At 43.4% G+C, this 16,651-nt stretch overlaps 1 protein-coding gene across 2 annotated transcripts in view; it reads right to left on the reverse strand.

The window, feature by feature from the left end:
* ablim3 (actin binding LIM protein family, member 3) overlaps positions 1–16,651 on the reverse strand; it is a 408,687-nt gene that overhangs the window by 18,599 nt on the left and 373,437 nt on the right. For both annotated transcript variants that reach the window (XM_070878428.1, XM_070878427.1), the window contains exons 12-13: positions 6,782–6,916; positions 3,239–3,315 (exon numbers count right to left, since the gene is read on the reverse strand). In XM_070878428.1, coding sequence (XP_070734529.1) covers positions 3,239–3,315; positions 6,782–6,916 — 212 coding nt within the window. The remainder of the gene's footprint in view (positions 1–3,238; positions 3,316–6,781; positions 6,917–16,651) is intronic.

Genomic DNA, 16,651 nt, shown 5'->3' on the forward strand with positions numbered 1-16,651 from the left:
TGATTCCTTAACATGAAAGTGTATAATTACACTTAACTTGAATCAACTTAAACTTTAACTGTCACCAAGGTGATGCACACCACTGACCTGCATACCCAGCAATGTTGCAGCTTTGTAAATACCGCCAACATTCTTTCAAGCAAAGCGCTCATTTATGAGCTCCTGACTTGCAGCTATGATGCCACCACGGCCCCTTTCCTGTGGTATAGAGGGGGGTGGGACATGACTTCAGCATCATACTGATTGTCTGGCCCGATGTCAGCATCCGTCTCCTCGTCTTTCTCCTGAGGTGGACCTTCAGTCCCTTCTGGCAATTCTTGTTCCCTCCTGATAGCCAAGTTGTGCAGCATGCAGCACACCACCACAAATTGAGCTACCTGCTCAGGGTGGTACTGGAGCTCACCTCCTGAGTGGTCCAGGCATCTAAAGCGCTGCTTCAGCACTCTAATGGTTTTCTTGACATTGCGCGTGGATCTGTGGCTCTCATTGTATCGCTTCTCGGCTTCGGTGTGGGTGTCACGCAGGGGGGTCATCAGCCAGGTGGTGAGGCCATATCCTTTGTCACCAAACACCCAGCATTGACCTTGTGGCTGATTGGTAAACATGTCAGATACAGTGCTCTCACGCAGGATGTGATTATCATGGATGTGGCCCGGAAATTTAGCATTCACTGCCATAATAATTTTCTGGTGGCCGACAACGAGTTGCACATTCAGGGAGTTCCTGAAAACCTCTGCATCCTAAAAAGGTGCCCGCATTGCGATGTGCATACAGTCTATTGCTCCCTGCACCTTGGGGAAGTTAGCAATTCAGTAGAATCTCAAAGCCCTCTCAGTCTGAGCCTCCCTGGTCATATGGGAGCTGATAAAGTCCATCCTGCATGCATACAGGGCTTCAGTGACCTGTCTAATGCAGCAATGTGTGGCATGCTGAGATATACCACAAATGTCACCAGCTGAGGCCTGAAAGGAACCCGACGCGTAGAACAACAGTGCCGCGATGACCTTGACCAGTCCTGATGGTGCTGCTTGACCAGTCCTGATGGTGCTGGCAGGCTGCAGATCTCCCCTGATGAGCTGGCATATCTCACTGATAACCTCTTTGTGGAAGCACAGTCTCCGAAGGCAGGTGGTGTCACACAAGTTGAGGTGAGACCGCTTCTCCCTATAATTTCAGGGAGTGTAATGTCTGGTCCTCCTTATCAGTCTGGCATGTCTTACATTGGGCACATGATGCTGTCGAATGTACCTTCTGCCATCTCTAGTCTGCAGCATATGCATGGTCATCAAGAGAGGGTGAGAAATGACAGGCCCCATTCCAATAGCTATCTGTTTTATACCGATTGTTCACAAAGAATGAATGTCCCCAATAAGACACCTAGTAAATTCCAATCGTCCACAGTATGATAAGATGTTTGTTAGATGTTCACATCACCTCCAAACACCTCCAGAGTACATCCGAACTCCCCCGAGGGTGAAGCAGAGCAGTCTTTTCAATGATGCAACCTGAGAATTAGAACATGGCGTCCATACCGCTGTGAGTAGTTCTGGTCAGTTCAACTTTTTTACAGCGTTTGTTTGGGTGAGCGATACTGTCGGCGAGATGTGTGCGAGGTGCCAAAAGTAAGAATGGGGATTATATTGGGCGTTAGTTTCGGCAAATGTGATCTTTACGACAAAAAACAGTGGGCAGTCGATATTATTAAATCTTGACATTAATTACGAGCCGAAAGTAATGCTGGGCGATATTATGGGTGTTGGGTTCACCCATTCTGATGATTCCGCCCCCAAAAAGTGAGCGGGCGGTATTATTTTTTCTCGGCATTACACACATGCCGAAAGTAACGCTCGCCGATAAATGACCGAAAAATGGGCGTAAGTTTCCATTTTGTGCCTAAATGGGTGATATATGGGCATTACACCTCATTTCAGCGTTAAAATGGATGTTAAGTGGGTGGTATGCATGCAAAAATAATGAAAAATCTAGCCCATAGTCTTCAGGGAGCAAGGGCAGAAAAGATTGTTTGAAAAAGTAGGAAAAAGTGGAGATTTCATTTGTTTTTTGAAATTATGTTTACGATTTGACACTTTCTGTACATTTTCAAATTCTATCTGACAGACACTTCGCTGATTTTCTGCTTCTGTTAATGGGCCGTACTTTGCAGCCTATATGGGCACGTACAAGTGTGCACATGCGCATAGGGGCTGCGCAAGGTCACAGGTTTAGGCATGCGCTAAAACCTGGAACTTGCGATCTGCCAAGAATTCTCCAGACAGATCACACACATCGCAGGGAAAAGGGCTTCAGGCGACAGAGATTTGGGCTATTTGCCCAACTTCTGCCCAGCGAATGCCCGTGAAATTCTTACGCCTGCTAAAAGCAGTTTTAAAAAACATAATTTTTTTTTCTCATTCATTTCAACATTAAAATATTTATACAAAACAGTAAGGTTTTTTTTAGCCCCTTTCAAATGTTTAAATTTATTTTTCAAAAAATTAAAATTTTGTTTTAAATGTTTAATTATATTGTATTTTAATTATTTTTAAATATGTAACTTTTAATTTATTTATTTGTTATGTTAAATGTATTTTTATGTGATCCCCATTCATATCTATGGGCTTTCTGTACATATGGAATCCCCATAAGCATGAATGGGGATTCCCTTCTTTAATTGGTTGGGCGAGACCCCGTGATCCCAGGGGCGCTTGCGAACTGCATGTGCCCCTGGGATACGTGGGCCTTTACGCAGGCCTACGTGTAGAGCCCAAGACTGCAAGTTTCCGTGGATCCCAAGCAAAAGGTAAGTACGTAGATCTTTTGTTGGTCGGAGGCTTCTGCCCGCGGGAAGCCTCCGACCGCAAATTCAGCCCCAATGTTTCATGTTCATTTATTTAAATATATATTATGTAAAACATGCTAGTGATTGATTCTGAAAATATTCAGAATAGATCTCTGCAGGACTTCTTTTTATTTACTCTTTTAATTCCAGAAGTTGGTTGGGTTTGCATTGAATAGCAACCATCAACAACTGTACCTATGGCCTTTGGGAATCTATTTGGGACATGAGACATTAGTAATTTAAGATACTTTAATGTGTAAATGGATTTGTCCTTGATATGCATCAAGACCAATCGATAACCGAAACTCTATCCTTCCTCTTACCTAATGCTGTATCATTTTCTATATTTGAATAAGCATATTTATACCAGTAGCTATACATTTGAGATAAAGTTCATACCCTCTGAATACCCTGGTCCCAAATATTTTGGCTATCATCTTCTGCGCCAGATGAGGATCTTCGACTCCATCTAGGTGCTGAAAATCAAAGCATATATATCAAAAACAGTCTTTAGTAACCAGATCAGATCAGGAGAGGGACCTAATAAGAGCATAAAGAAGTGCCCTGTTGGCCCATTTAACTCCAGACTACTGGGTTGATCACAGCTCTCTCTCTATTCTTGCCACATATTCTCTATTCTACAATCTTACTCCAGCATGACTTAATACATCAAATTCTGGGCCTGTAACACCCTAATCTTCTTTGTAATAAATAGTTGTCCAATTCCTTCTTATATTGTTATCATAATAACTGCTCTGAGTGGCCACTAAATCCTTTATTGTGGATACGTCTTTGAACAAAAAAATATTTTATTCAATCTTTTCCACAATCATTTACATTGACATTAGGTCTGTTTCCTGCATCACTTTTGAACGTAGGAACAGGAGTTGGCCATTTAGCCCCTTCAGCCTGTTCCACCATTCAGTGAGATCATATCTGGCCTGTGACCTATCTCCATATCCCTTAATACCTTAATGTCTTTGGTTAACAAAAATTTATCAATCTCAAATTTAAATTAACAATTGATCTCGCATCAATTGCTATTTGTGGTAGAGAATTCTAAACTTCTATTACCCTTTGTGTGTAAAAGGTTTCCTAACTTCACTTCTGAAAGGCTTGGCTCTAACTTTTAGACCATGACCACTTGTCCTAGACACCCCAATCAGTAGAAATAGTTTATTTCTATCTACTCTATCTGTTCCCATTACTATCTTGAAAACTGCAGTTTAACCATCCCGTAACCATCTAAATTCCAGGGAATACAACACTAGATTATGTAATCTCTCCTTGTAATTTAACCTTAGGAGTCCAGGTATCATTCTGGTAAATGGAACTCCCTCCTTAACAGCACTGTTGCAGTACCTTCACCACATGGACTGCAGCAGTTCAAGAAGGCGACTCACCATTACCTTTTCAAGGGCAATTAGGGATGGGCAATAAATGCTGGCCTTGCCAGCAATACCCACATTACAGAAATGAATAAAAATAAATCTATGCTGTACTCCCTCCAATATAGCCTTCTAACGTGTGGTGCCCAAAACTGCTTACAGTACGCAGGGTGTGGTCTAACCAGGACTTTGTATAGCTGTAGCATAACATCTACCCTCTTGTTGTTCTAGTCCTCCAGATATAAAGGCCAGCATTCCATTAACCTTTTTGATTGTTTTCTGTACCTGTCAATTATATTTTAATGATCTATGCACATAGACCTCCAAGTCTCTTTGAATCTCCACTGTTTCTAACTTTTAATTATTTAGAAAGTACTCTGTTCTATCCTTTTTCGGTCCAAAGTGGGTGACCTCACATTTGCCTGCATTGAAATCCATTTGCCACAGTTATGCCCATTCGCTTAATCTATTAATATCTCTTTGCAATTTTATATTTCCATCTACACTGCTTACAATGTCGCCTATCTTTGTTTCTTTGGCAAACTTGGATATGTGTTTTTCTAACCCATCATCTAAGTCGTTAATAAATACGGGGTGAATAGTTGAGGCCCCAACACAGATCCCTATGCGACACCACTACTCACATCCTGCCAATTAGAGTACCTGCCCATTATCTCTACTCTCTGTCTCCTGCCGTTCAGCCAATTTTCTAACCAGTTCAATAATTTTCTTACAATTCCATGAGTTTCAACTTTAGCTAACAGTCTCTTATGAGGGACTTTATCAGATGCCTTCTGGAAGTCCATATAAACAACAGCCACATGGAATGACTCACTAATGTACCTATGTAATTGTAAGTACTGTGTAATATCTCTCCCAGCTCTGAGGAGAAGAACCTAAGCTATATCAATTTTACTTTACAGTCACTGGAGTGCCCATTGTCAGCTATCAGTGTCCTCTGTATGTTTGAGCTCTCAGTGATATGGTTACGCTTGCTCCAACATGACATTATTTTTAGCCCCTTACAAATAATGTGTATTACTTGAAAGTGTATTTATCACTGCACATAGACTCTACAAAATGTCTATTGTTTCTACATCGTATTTGCATTTACCTTTGGCTCAAATATTCTCTTGTGAATTAGGTGGGTAAATCTACTATAATTAAAATTCACTATGCAGCGTAAGCCACAGATTGATAATGATTAATTATGGCTGTGTTATTCTGCTCTGCTGTAAGTGTTTGTTACACAAAGATGAAAATAAAACCTATGGGAGGCAGTCGGCTCTCGAATGTATACAATCTGTAAAAAAGTAGAATATTATAAAATAAAAGTGAATTTGACATTGCAATAGGATGCTAAGTACAAAACATTTGTTCGAAAGCCAGAGAAAGTGCACTCACAAAAATATAACCAAGGCAAAATTTGTCAGGAATCTGGAAATGAAAATGATAGCCAATTACCTGATTATAAGCCAGTGCTGGCTCCCTAAGATAGAAACCCACATGTTTTTGCACCTCTCTATTACAGTTAAAATTGCTTGAGATTTAGAATTTGCTTAATGTAATATTTTTTAATATTAAACTATCTGAAACATACAAAACAATAGCTGGAGTGACACAGAAGTAGATCTGGCTACATTTGACTGTACAGACACCCTGGTTCCAGTTATGTTTTCTGTTTAATTCCTAATAACATTTAATGTAATAAAAAGTGTTATGCGGTGCTTCACAGATTGTTGACACTTCGATGTAGTTCTACACCTGCGAAACGCTGCACTACTTCCTCATCAATGACCTTTTAAAAAATTATTTGTCAGCATTTCTAACTTCTCTGTTCGAGGGCTAGGTCTTCTCAAAGCATAGTATAGTATTTCATTACCACTTTCTCTTGACATTGCACTGCTCCTGATACACATCTATATTTTTGAAAATACCTCACAAGTACAGGAATGCCAACCTCATGAAGTTATCCTGGAGGCTCTGTGTAATGCTGATTATCAAGCACTGGGGATGTCTAATAGGTAGCTTCAAATTTATTTAATTCACATTTGCTGGGAAAATCTGAATGCTTATTTAGTTAATGCTGAACAAGATGTGTGTGGTGTAGCTTTTAGCACAGCACATACTGTATTAGTGTGGGAGAAATGCAGTGCTGAAACAAATTGTAGAGTGTTAAAACCAAATGCACAACTATTGAGTTCACTCTTTCCAGCAGATTTTGATTTGTGTATTTTAATTTATTTTAACAATTATTTGAAAATGTATTTTGCTTTGTACAATTTTTTTGACTACACAGCAGCTGCTGTCACACAGAAGAATGAATGATTGTGGAATTCGGTGAAATCATACTTCCATTGATGACATTCAACATTTTGCAGCCAATAAGAGCCATTCTTTATTCCTACCAGTGATCTAATCAGAGTTTTTGCTTCTTCCCTTCAGAATGTTGCATTCTGGTTACACATATTAGAATTTTAAATTATTTCCAATAGTTCAATACATGTATCACCCTATCAATAAAAGCATGTACAGCACCAGTTAATATGCCTACCTTTAGGTGAAGCCGGGAAATGCCAGTACTCAGAGTCTGACTGCTGGAAGATGTCTGGAGAGTAAGCTGCTGGATATCTTGCTGATTGAACAATATCCTCACTGGTTTTGCTTTTTGTTGCTATGTACACGTATTCTGAGAACGGAACAAACCACAGCGCAGCAAATTATTCTAGTCCTCATGCATTTCATTTGCTTCAGTAAATTTTGTATGAATGCAAATGCCCATCCTCCTCATTCTGCCCATTCCCCGAAGGTTGACTCATGTTAGTTTATGATTCACATACTTTCACTCACTCACTCACTCACTCACATTGACACACAAACTGAAAAGCGATCAAGAGTAGGGCCTAGCTGATTTTCATTTTCTCCTGGTAAGGGTTGTCAAGAGCATCTCCTGCTCCAGCACAGACCTGAATCAAACCTATAAACTACTTAGTACCACATGAGGCAGTAGCTTTACCAGCTAGGCCCTTTGGGGAGGTAACATTTATTTTAATTATGTTTTGTTTCACATAGGGATAACCAGAGCCTCAATTGCAGGAAACAACACAATTGCCAATACTACGATAAAACAGTGTTAAATTTTAGATGTTATCTTTCATTTTCCATCCTGTACAAGTTGCTTCAGCCAAGTCAATTCTAAACTACACCAGAAGTAAAAAGGGAGTTTTTTTAAGTGATAAATTCTTCAAAAATATCACATCTCTGTCAAATTAGATGCATACAAATCTTCCAGTCAATGTTACTCAAAACGAACATGATTTCATAATGTATTCATAAAGCACTGTCGGTCAAACAAAAGGTTTCATCAATGCACTTTCAATCTCCACTAATAACCAATCATAAAATATTTATTAAGTATAGTGAAATGGAAGTCTACAATGCAGTAAATTCTGCCTAAATTAAACTTGTCAGGCACAAGTTAGCAAAGCCGAAGTAAATGGTGCCAGTGGAATACGCTGTCACTGTAATGTATATTGTACAAGTGGAACTGAATTTCAATTAAGTTGTTGTTAGATATCTCTTTATTAGAAGTTAGGCCATAGTATGCAGCATTATTTAAATAAACAGTACAGCTTAATCTAGCTCTGTTATTCCATGTGTGCTGGTTTATCTCCTGTAAGTAGCATATAATAAACTGTAAAGCGGTAAGTTTCAAACTTTTCTGTGTGGGAGACCCTCTAGAAATCTTGGCACTCTCCCAGGGATTCCATGTTCTGACCTCTGAAAAACATTATCAGCTACCCAAAGGAAAACCGTCTTTGCGAATAAACTCATTATTCGTAAACATCAACAGAAATAATGTGCTAGCAAGTCAACAAATACAATAAAGCACAGAAATCTGATGACTTAAGGGAGGCCCTGGGATCCCCTAATGTACTGCAGTTTGAAGGCCTATGTTGCATGGTGGCTTCACAAAACAGAGGAAATTGGATTGTTTTGAAAAACAATTTGATGGAAAAAGGCTAACAGCTTGCCTCAAGCAAATAATGCTGCTTCAGTTGGTTACATGGGCCCAAGTTTCAACTGGATTTGCTCCTATATTTTTGGAGCAACTAATTTTTTTGGAGTATCCTAGAAATTGCAATTCTCCACATTTAGTTTGCTCCAGTTCTAGTGAGTTAGTTTAGTTTCATTTTAGTTCAGTTTTTTTTTCAAAAGGGGGCGTGTCCAGCCATTTACGCCTGTTTTGCAAGTTTGAACTGCGAAAAGTTACTCCAAACTAAATTAGAACGGAGTAAGTGTCCACTTTTGTACGCCAGGAAAAACCTTGTGTAGAGTTAAGAAATCAGCGCAGCTAGACAGAGATGGGGGGGGGGGGGGGGCGGGGGGAGTGGGAAGGGAAGAGAAGAGAGAGCGCTATACACCTTCACTTTTAAAAATAACCATCATCAATAATAAATGATAAATCAACAATCAATCAATAATTCAAAAAATTAAAAATTAAAAATAAAAGAATCAATAAATCAATAAATAAAATAAAAGTCCCTACCTCACCTACTGCAGCATGCAGTGCCTAACCGTTCGGCCAGGGGCGGGAAATCGATCACCCAGCAGCAAAGCTCACTAAAGCACGCAGTAGCATATCTTTGGCCGTTCGGCCAGGGACTAGGGGCGGGAAAGTGCTCAGCCAGCCAATGTTTCTGTGCCATTGCGCATGTGCGCATGCTCCAACGCGCATGCGCAACGCTGCCGGTACTCAAAGACACGCGGGACCCTAGCCCCACCCCCATGCCGGCTGTGTAGACACAGCATGTCGATAGCTCCGCCCCCTGCAGCTCAAGCTGCGCTGCGCCAACTGGAATGGAGGTCTGCAGACACTTCAGAATAGCGAGGTACTTTTTAGGCGCACTTTTAATTCTAAATAATAGGCGCAAGGCTTGGAGGTGCGCCGTTCTAATGACCAGTTCAAACTTGGGCCCAGTGTATCTAAATTCTAACAATTTTTAAAATTTTCTTTGTCACCATGCTCATCAAGGTGAGAGATAACAAAGGTATGATTGAAATACTTTTCCATTTTTGGCACCCACTATCAAGCACTCTGAAGGCCAAATATAACTTGGGTCAAATCCAGAATGAAGCTCCCTCGATTATGGCCCTTTAACCAAACATTAGAGAACATCCCTAACAACAGCAAGATAGCAGTTCTATTTTCAGCACTAATGTACTTTGACCTCTGAGTGAAATTAGTGCTGAAATATTGGTATGTTTTAACTATAGATTCATGCACAATAGGAATCAATGTGAGACTGTCCACACTTATTTTATATAAGATCTTTATAAAAAGCATCCCAAGGAGAAAATGATATTCCTTCCAGGTCCCAAGGGGAAAAGCCAGACTAATTATATCTCCCTTTTTACATTTTATTTCCTTGGATGTGCAATGTTTAATGTTTAAGAAAATGGAATGTAAATGGAAAATTAGAGTGATGTTTTCTATTGACCAGGTAGATGAAGAAATTTTGCAATGAAAATAGCATTTTGAGCACTTGCTATCTCGGAATAGGTGTTGGGCAGCTGTCCAATGGAATGTGCCCGCTGGCAGCCCGATAATGCTAGAGGGAGGGATGAATTTTCGCACATGTAAGATCATATGGCACTTCTCGGTATATAAAAAATGGTCAATTAGACAGATGGACACAGTTGGGAATTGCTCCTCCTGAAAAGAGTTGCCCTTTGTTTTAGCGCCTCTGAAGGGCACTAATGGGATGCAACGAGGTTATCGCCCGGGAGAAAGTGTTGACAGCGCCTCGGGGGGAAATTGACCCAGAGGTCTAGGGGACGTTGTGCCGGTAGCGCTGCGCCCTGCGATTTGCGCCCCAGGCTGGCTCACACATGGCAATAATATCATCGCTGTTTGCGCAGACCCCTCACCACCCTGCACCGACCCCTTTGCGCCCCTTGGGGGAAATTGCCACGCAGGTGGCGAAGATGGCACCAGCCGATGTCACCGCCAGCTTCGTTGGTCATGAAGCTGGTGGACATCCACTGCCTGGGTGTCCCTTAAAGAGGAGTCTATTTGTGCCATAGGCCGCCATACTGTTCTGTTGGCCGACTCTTCAGTCGGCCTGACAATGGCGGCCCTCACCTCGACCGGGCCGCCATCTTACAGTCCGGCGCTCCGTTTTGGCCAGTGGCAGCCACCAAAGGGACTGCAGAGTGCGAGGCATCCTCCCCTTTAATTGAAGGGGAGGGACGTTGTGATGTGTCAATGTGATGCGGCATGACGGCGTCGCGCTGACTCACGTCGCCCCGCTTCCGTCCCCCCTATCACCTCGCAGACGTGCAGAGCACTTTTGATAGCACCCTGGACATTTTTCAGAGTTAAAGACTCGAATTCCGGGTCACTTACCTATACTTTGTGCCGGGCAATAAATTTTCACATAATTCGAATTATGTTCCCCAAATATAGCGTGGGGCAATTTCGCCTGGTGTCAGATAACCAGCCTTGTGTAGACCTCTTTATAATGTTTTCTCTTTTACATGTAATGGTTGCAAACCCATTCTGAATATGATGACCTGATGGCTTACATCATAGGGTCTTAAGAGAAGTGGCTGCAGAGACAGTGGATGCATTGGTTGTAACCTACCAAAATTTCCTGGATTCTGGAGCGGTCCCAGAAGATTGGAAAACCACAAATTTAGCACCCCTATTTAAAAAATCAGGAAACTATAATCCAGTTAGCCTAACATCTGTCCTTGGGAAAATTCTGGAGTCCATCATTAAGGAAGCAGTAGCGGGACATTTGGAAAACCATGATTCAATCAAGCATAGTCAACATGGTTTTATGAAAGGGAAATCATGTTTGACAAATTTACTGGAGTTCTTTGAGGATGTAAAAAGCAGGGTGGATAAAGGGGAACCAGTGGATGTGGTGTATTTGGATTTCCAGAAGGCATTCGATAAGGTGTCGCATAAGAGGTTACTGCACAAGATAAAAGCTCACAGGATTGGGGGTAATATATTAGCATGGATAGAGGATTGGCTAACTAACAGAAAACAGAGAGTCGGGATAAATGGGTCATTTTCCGGTTGGCAAACAGTGACTAATGGGGTGCTGCAGGGATCGGTGTTGGGTCCTCAACTATTTACAATCTATATTAATGACTTGTATGAAGGGACCGAATGTAATGTAGCCAAGTTTGCTATGCATTGGAGTTCAGAAGAATGAGAGGGAAAGAAAATTGTGAGGAGGACACAAAAAATCTGCAAAGGGATATAGACAGGCTAAGTAAGTGGACAAAAATTTGGTAGATGGAGTATAATGTGGGAAAATATGAGGTTATCCACTATGGCAGAAATAATAAAAAAGCACATTATAATTTAAATGGAGAAAAATTGCAAAGTGCTGCAGTACAGAGAGACCTGGGAGTCCTTGTGCATGAAACACAAAAAGTTAGAATGCAGGCACAGCAAGTAATCAGGAAGGCAAATGAAATGTTGGTCTTTATTGCAAGGGGAATGGAGTATAAAAGCAGGGAAGCCCAGTTACAACTGTACAGAGTATTGGTGAGGCCACACCTGGAGTATCGTGTACAGTTTTGTTCTCTGTATTTAAGGAAGGATATACTTGCATTGGATGCTGTTCAGAGAAGGTTCACTAGGTTGATTCCGGAGATGAGGGGGTTGACTTATGAAGATAGGTTGAGTAGGTTGGGCCTATACGCATTGGAGTTCAGAAGAATGAGAGGTAATATTATTGAATCTTATAAGATAATGAGGGGGCTCGACAATGTGGATACAGAGAGGAAATTTCCACTCAGAGGGGAAACTAAAACTTGGGGACAGTCTTAGAATAAGGGGCAGCCCATTTCAAACTGGGATGATGAGATATTTCTTCTCTCAGAACATTGTGAATCTATGGAATTCTCTGCCCCAGGGAGCTGTGGAGGCTGAGTCATTGAATATATTTAAGGCAGAGATAGACAGATTTTTGTACAATAAGGGAGTAAAGGGTTATGGGGAGCGGGCAGGAAGTGGAGCTGAGTCCATGATCAGATCAGCCACGATCTTATTGAATGGCGGAGCAGGCTCGAGGGGCCAAATGGCCTACTCCTGCTCCTATTTCTTATGTTCTTATGTTATGTTCTTATGATCTTCCTGATTAAATTTGAACCCATTTAAAAGCTTGGTTTGGAAACCACACTTATCCATTCCTGCGTGAAGCACAACCTGTGAGTGTTTGATTTTTTACTGAAATTTTATAGTCTTATAGGCCCCAAGTTTCCACATGATTTGCTCCTGATTTTTAGGAGCAACTGGTGTAGAATGGAGTATCTTCGAAATCTGAATTCTCGTCATTTAGTTTGCTCCAGTTCTAGTCAGTTAGAACAGTTTCACTTTGGAACAGAATTTTTTTTTTCAAAAGGGGCGTGTCCGGCCACTTACGCCTGATTTCAAAGTTTCGTGAGTGAAAACTTACTCCAAACTAACTTAGAATGGAGTAAGTGAAGATTTTTGTACGCTCGAAAAAACCTTATCGACACTTTAGAAAATCAGGCGTAGGGAATTGTGGGGGGGGGGGGGGGTGGTGTTTAAAGGGAAGTTTACAAACATTAAACACTTCAGTTTTACAAATAAAGAGCCATCATCAATAATAAATGATAAATACATCAATAAATCAACCAATAAATCAATCAAAAAAAATTAAAAAGAAATAATTTTTTTTTAAATCAATAAATAAAACATTTTCTACTTACCGACTGCAGCACCGGGAGCCCTCCAACAGCGTGCTGGGATGCCCCCCTCAGTGTGTCTCTGTCAGTGTCTCTATCTCTCTCTCTGTCTGTGTGTCTCTCATTCTCTGTCTGTTAGTGTCTGTGTTTCTGACAGCGAGGGGAGGGGGAGGAGTGGGGTAGAGAGATAGAGGGGGGGAGCAGAGGGAGGGAAGGGGGAGGGATGGGAGAGATGGGGGAGAAGGGGGAGGGATGGGGAGAAGGGGGAGGGATGGAGGAGAAGGGTGAGGGAGGGGGGGAGAAGAGGGGATGAGAAAGGGGGAGGGGGCGAGAAGGGGGGAGAGGGGAGGGGGGAGAAGGGGGGGAGAAGGGGATAAAGGGGAGAAGGGGGAGAAAGGAGATGGGGGGAAAGGGGGGAGAAGGGGGAGAAAGGAGATGGGGGGGAGGAGATGGGGGTGAGAAGGAGATTGGGGGGGAGAAGGAGATTGTGGGGGGGGGAGAAGGAGATTGTGGGGGGGGGAGAAAAAGATTGTGGGGGGGGAGAAGGAGATTGGGGGGGAAGGGAGAAGGAGATTGGGTGGGAGGAGAAGGAGATTGGGGGGTAGAAGGAGATTGGGGGGGGAGAGAAGGAGATTGGGGGGGGAGAGAAGGAGATTGGGGGGGTGCAGAGAAGGAGATTGGGGGGGGGAAGGAGATTGGGGGGGGTGGGGGGGAAGGAGAAGGGGGAGGGATGCTGAACGGGCCGGGCCCGAGACTTCGGGCAGGGCCTGTCCCCAGCACCAGATTTACAGGTAGGTGGCATTGGGTCGGGTCGGGGGGGTGGTGGGAGGGAGGTCGGTTCGGGGGGAGGGAGGGAGAGAGGGAGGGAGAGGGAGGTCAGGTCGGGGGGAGGGAGGTCAGGTCGGATCCAGTCCGGAGGCTGTGGGGGGGGAGCAGGTGTCGGGTCCGGTCCGGGAGCGGGGGGGGGGGGGAGGGAGTGGGTGTCGGGTCCAGACCGGGGAGCGGGTGTCCGGTCCAGGGGCCGGGGGGGGCTGGGGGGAGCGGGTGTCGGGTCCGGTCCGGGGACGGGGGCGGGGGGGCGGGAAGCGGAGTCGAGTCGGGTCGGGAGGAAGCAGGAGCTGGCCGTCGGAGGAGCCTTATTCACACAGCCCCAGTGAGGCCATTCGGCCAGGGCTGGGGGCTGCGTGCTTCGGGCCCCTCCCACACAGTTTCGGGCACCTGGAGCTACTACACTTGCGTGCCCACTGTAGCGCGCATCTGCAGAGGTCCCGGCACTGTTTTCAGCGCAGGGACCTGGCTCCGCCCCCTACAGCTCCTGCTGCGCTGCGCCGAGGGCCAGAGGACCTGCAGGGAGGTGGAGAATATGGAGATTTTTTTTTAGGCGCACTTTGTGGCGCGAAAAACGGGTGTCCAGGTTGGGACTGCGCTGTTCTAGGCGCGGTTCGAAACTTGGGCCCATAAATACTGATAGTATAACAGACCTGCTGCAATGGCTCAACGGAGGTGCAGAGTGTAGGAGTAATTTCAATATAAAGTCCTCTCCAAATTTAACTTACTTTAATAATTAATTTGTTAATGTCCTAGCTCTTAGAAATTTTCACTTCTATTTTTAAATTTCATGGAGGTTTCATTCCAAGACTTTTTCTTCAGCAGAAACCACTCTCCTGACATATATCATGGGAACACAAACAAATGGCTCCACTAGAAAGCCAGCAAATTTACTTAACAACAACAATATAGAATATACATCGGGCATAACATATTACATTTTGTTTCTGTTGAGAGCAAATACTGATTAATATAATGTATTCTGCCTGTGCCTGATGGTAATTGTCAATAGAACTAAGAATAAGACCCACTGAATAACATTCCAATGTCAAACACTGAGTATTTGACCCAAGCATTGATCAGAATATCTTACTAACCAAATGGGCTAAGGGTTTTCAAAGTGAACACTGAGAATGTAATCACTATGCGACTCAAGTTGCTAATCTCTGTCCTGTTAATAACAGTTGTCAGAATTTGTAACGGCAGACATATTTCCCAGTAGATCAGGACTTTGCAGTGAAATAGGATAATCACAGAGGCAAAATGTGAGCTACAATAATGGGAAAGAAATGGAACAGGAATTACACAGCCCCAAACAAAACAGTATGATGTAGACACAGATACAGCTCCTATATGGGAAGTTTCCGGTTGTGCTTCCCCCTATAAGAAACTCATACTGTACTATATTTCATTGTAGGCCAGTTCAACTTGTGCACATCTCTGCAACATAAGCAAACTTCTTCCTGTGCAAGCACACATAAACATTAGAGAGGAAAAGAAATCACTGCCCATTGTCTCAGGAAAGGACTAAATGAGAATGGAACGGCAGTGGGTTACGTGACCTTTCCATCGTATCACAGGATTCTTTCAATTCAACATTGCTAGTGCCATTTCTTTCATTTTCATTGTCACTGCAGTACCCATCAATGTTGAAAACAGAAGACAAACCAGAGCCAAAACATGATAAAAATGTTAAGAACATCATTAAAATAACATGGTAACCCGATCATAGAAACATAGAAAATAGATGCAGGAGTAGGCCATTCGGCCCTTCGAGCCCGCACCACCATTCAATGGGGCCAAGTTTCGGCCTGAGATGCTCATGTTTTTTTGCAGCAACTGGTTTAGAATGGAGTATCTTAGAAATTTGAATTCTCGGCATTTAGTTTGCTCCAGTTCCAGTCAGTTAGAACAGTTTCACTTTGGAACAGAATTTTTTTTTCAAAAGGGGGCGTGTCCGGCCACTTACGCCTGTTTTCAAAGTTTCGGCAGTGAAAACTTACTCCAAACTAACTTAGAATGGAGTAAGTGAAGATTTTTGTACGTTGGAAAAAACCTTGTCTACACTTTAGAAAATCAGGCGTAGGTTACAAATTAGGCGTAGGGAATGGGGGGGGGGGTTTAAAGGGAAGTTTACAACATTAAACACTTCAGTTTTACAAATAAAGAGCCATCATCAATAATAAATGATAAATACATCAATAAATCAACCAATAAATCAATCAAAAAAAATTAATAAAAAAAAAATAAAAAAAAAAAATCAATAAATAAAACATTTTCTACTTTCCGACTGTAGCACCGGGAGTCCAACAGCGTGCTGGGACAGCCCCCCCAGTGTGTCTCTATCTCTCTGTCTGTGTGTCTCTCACTCTCTGTCTGTCAGTGTCTGTGACAGCGAGGGGAGGGGGAGAAGGGGGTGGGGGGGAGGAGGAGAAGGGGGGTAGGGGAGAAGGAGGGGTGGGGGGGTGGGAGGAGGAGAGGAGGAGCGAGGAGAAGGGGAGGAGGAGAAATGGGGGGAAAGGGGGGGAGAGGGGGGGAGGAGGAGAAAGGGGTAGAGGGGGAGGGGGGAGAGGGGGGGAGAGGGGGAGAAGGGAGAGAGGATCGAGGGAGGGAAAGAGAGAGGATGAAGGGAGGGAAGGAGAGAGGAGGGAGGGAGGGAAGGAGAGAGGAGGGAGGGAGGGAGGGAGGGAAGGAGGGAGGGAGGGAGGAGAGAGGAGGGAGGGAAGGAGAGAGGAGGGAGAGAGGGAGGGAAGGAGAGAGGGAGAAAGAGAGGGAGGGAGGGAGGGAAGAGGCGAGGGAAGGAGGGAAGGAGAGAGGAGGGAGGGAGGGAAGGAGGGAAGGAGAGAGGAGGGAGGGAGGGAAG

The sequence above is a fragment of the Pristiophorus japonicus genome, chromosome 4 (genome assembly GCF_044704955.1).
Source record: "Pristiophorus japonicus isolate sPriJap1 chromosome 4, sPriJap1.hap1, whole genome shotgun sequence".
NCBI classification, from domain to species: domain Eukaryota; kingdom Metazoa; phylum Chordata; class Chondrichthyes; family Pristiophoridae; genus Pristiophorus; species Pristiophorus japonicus.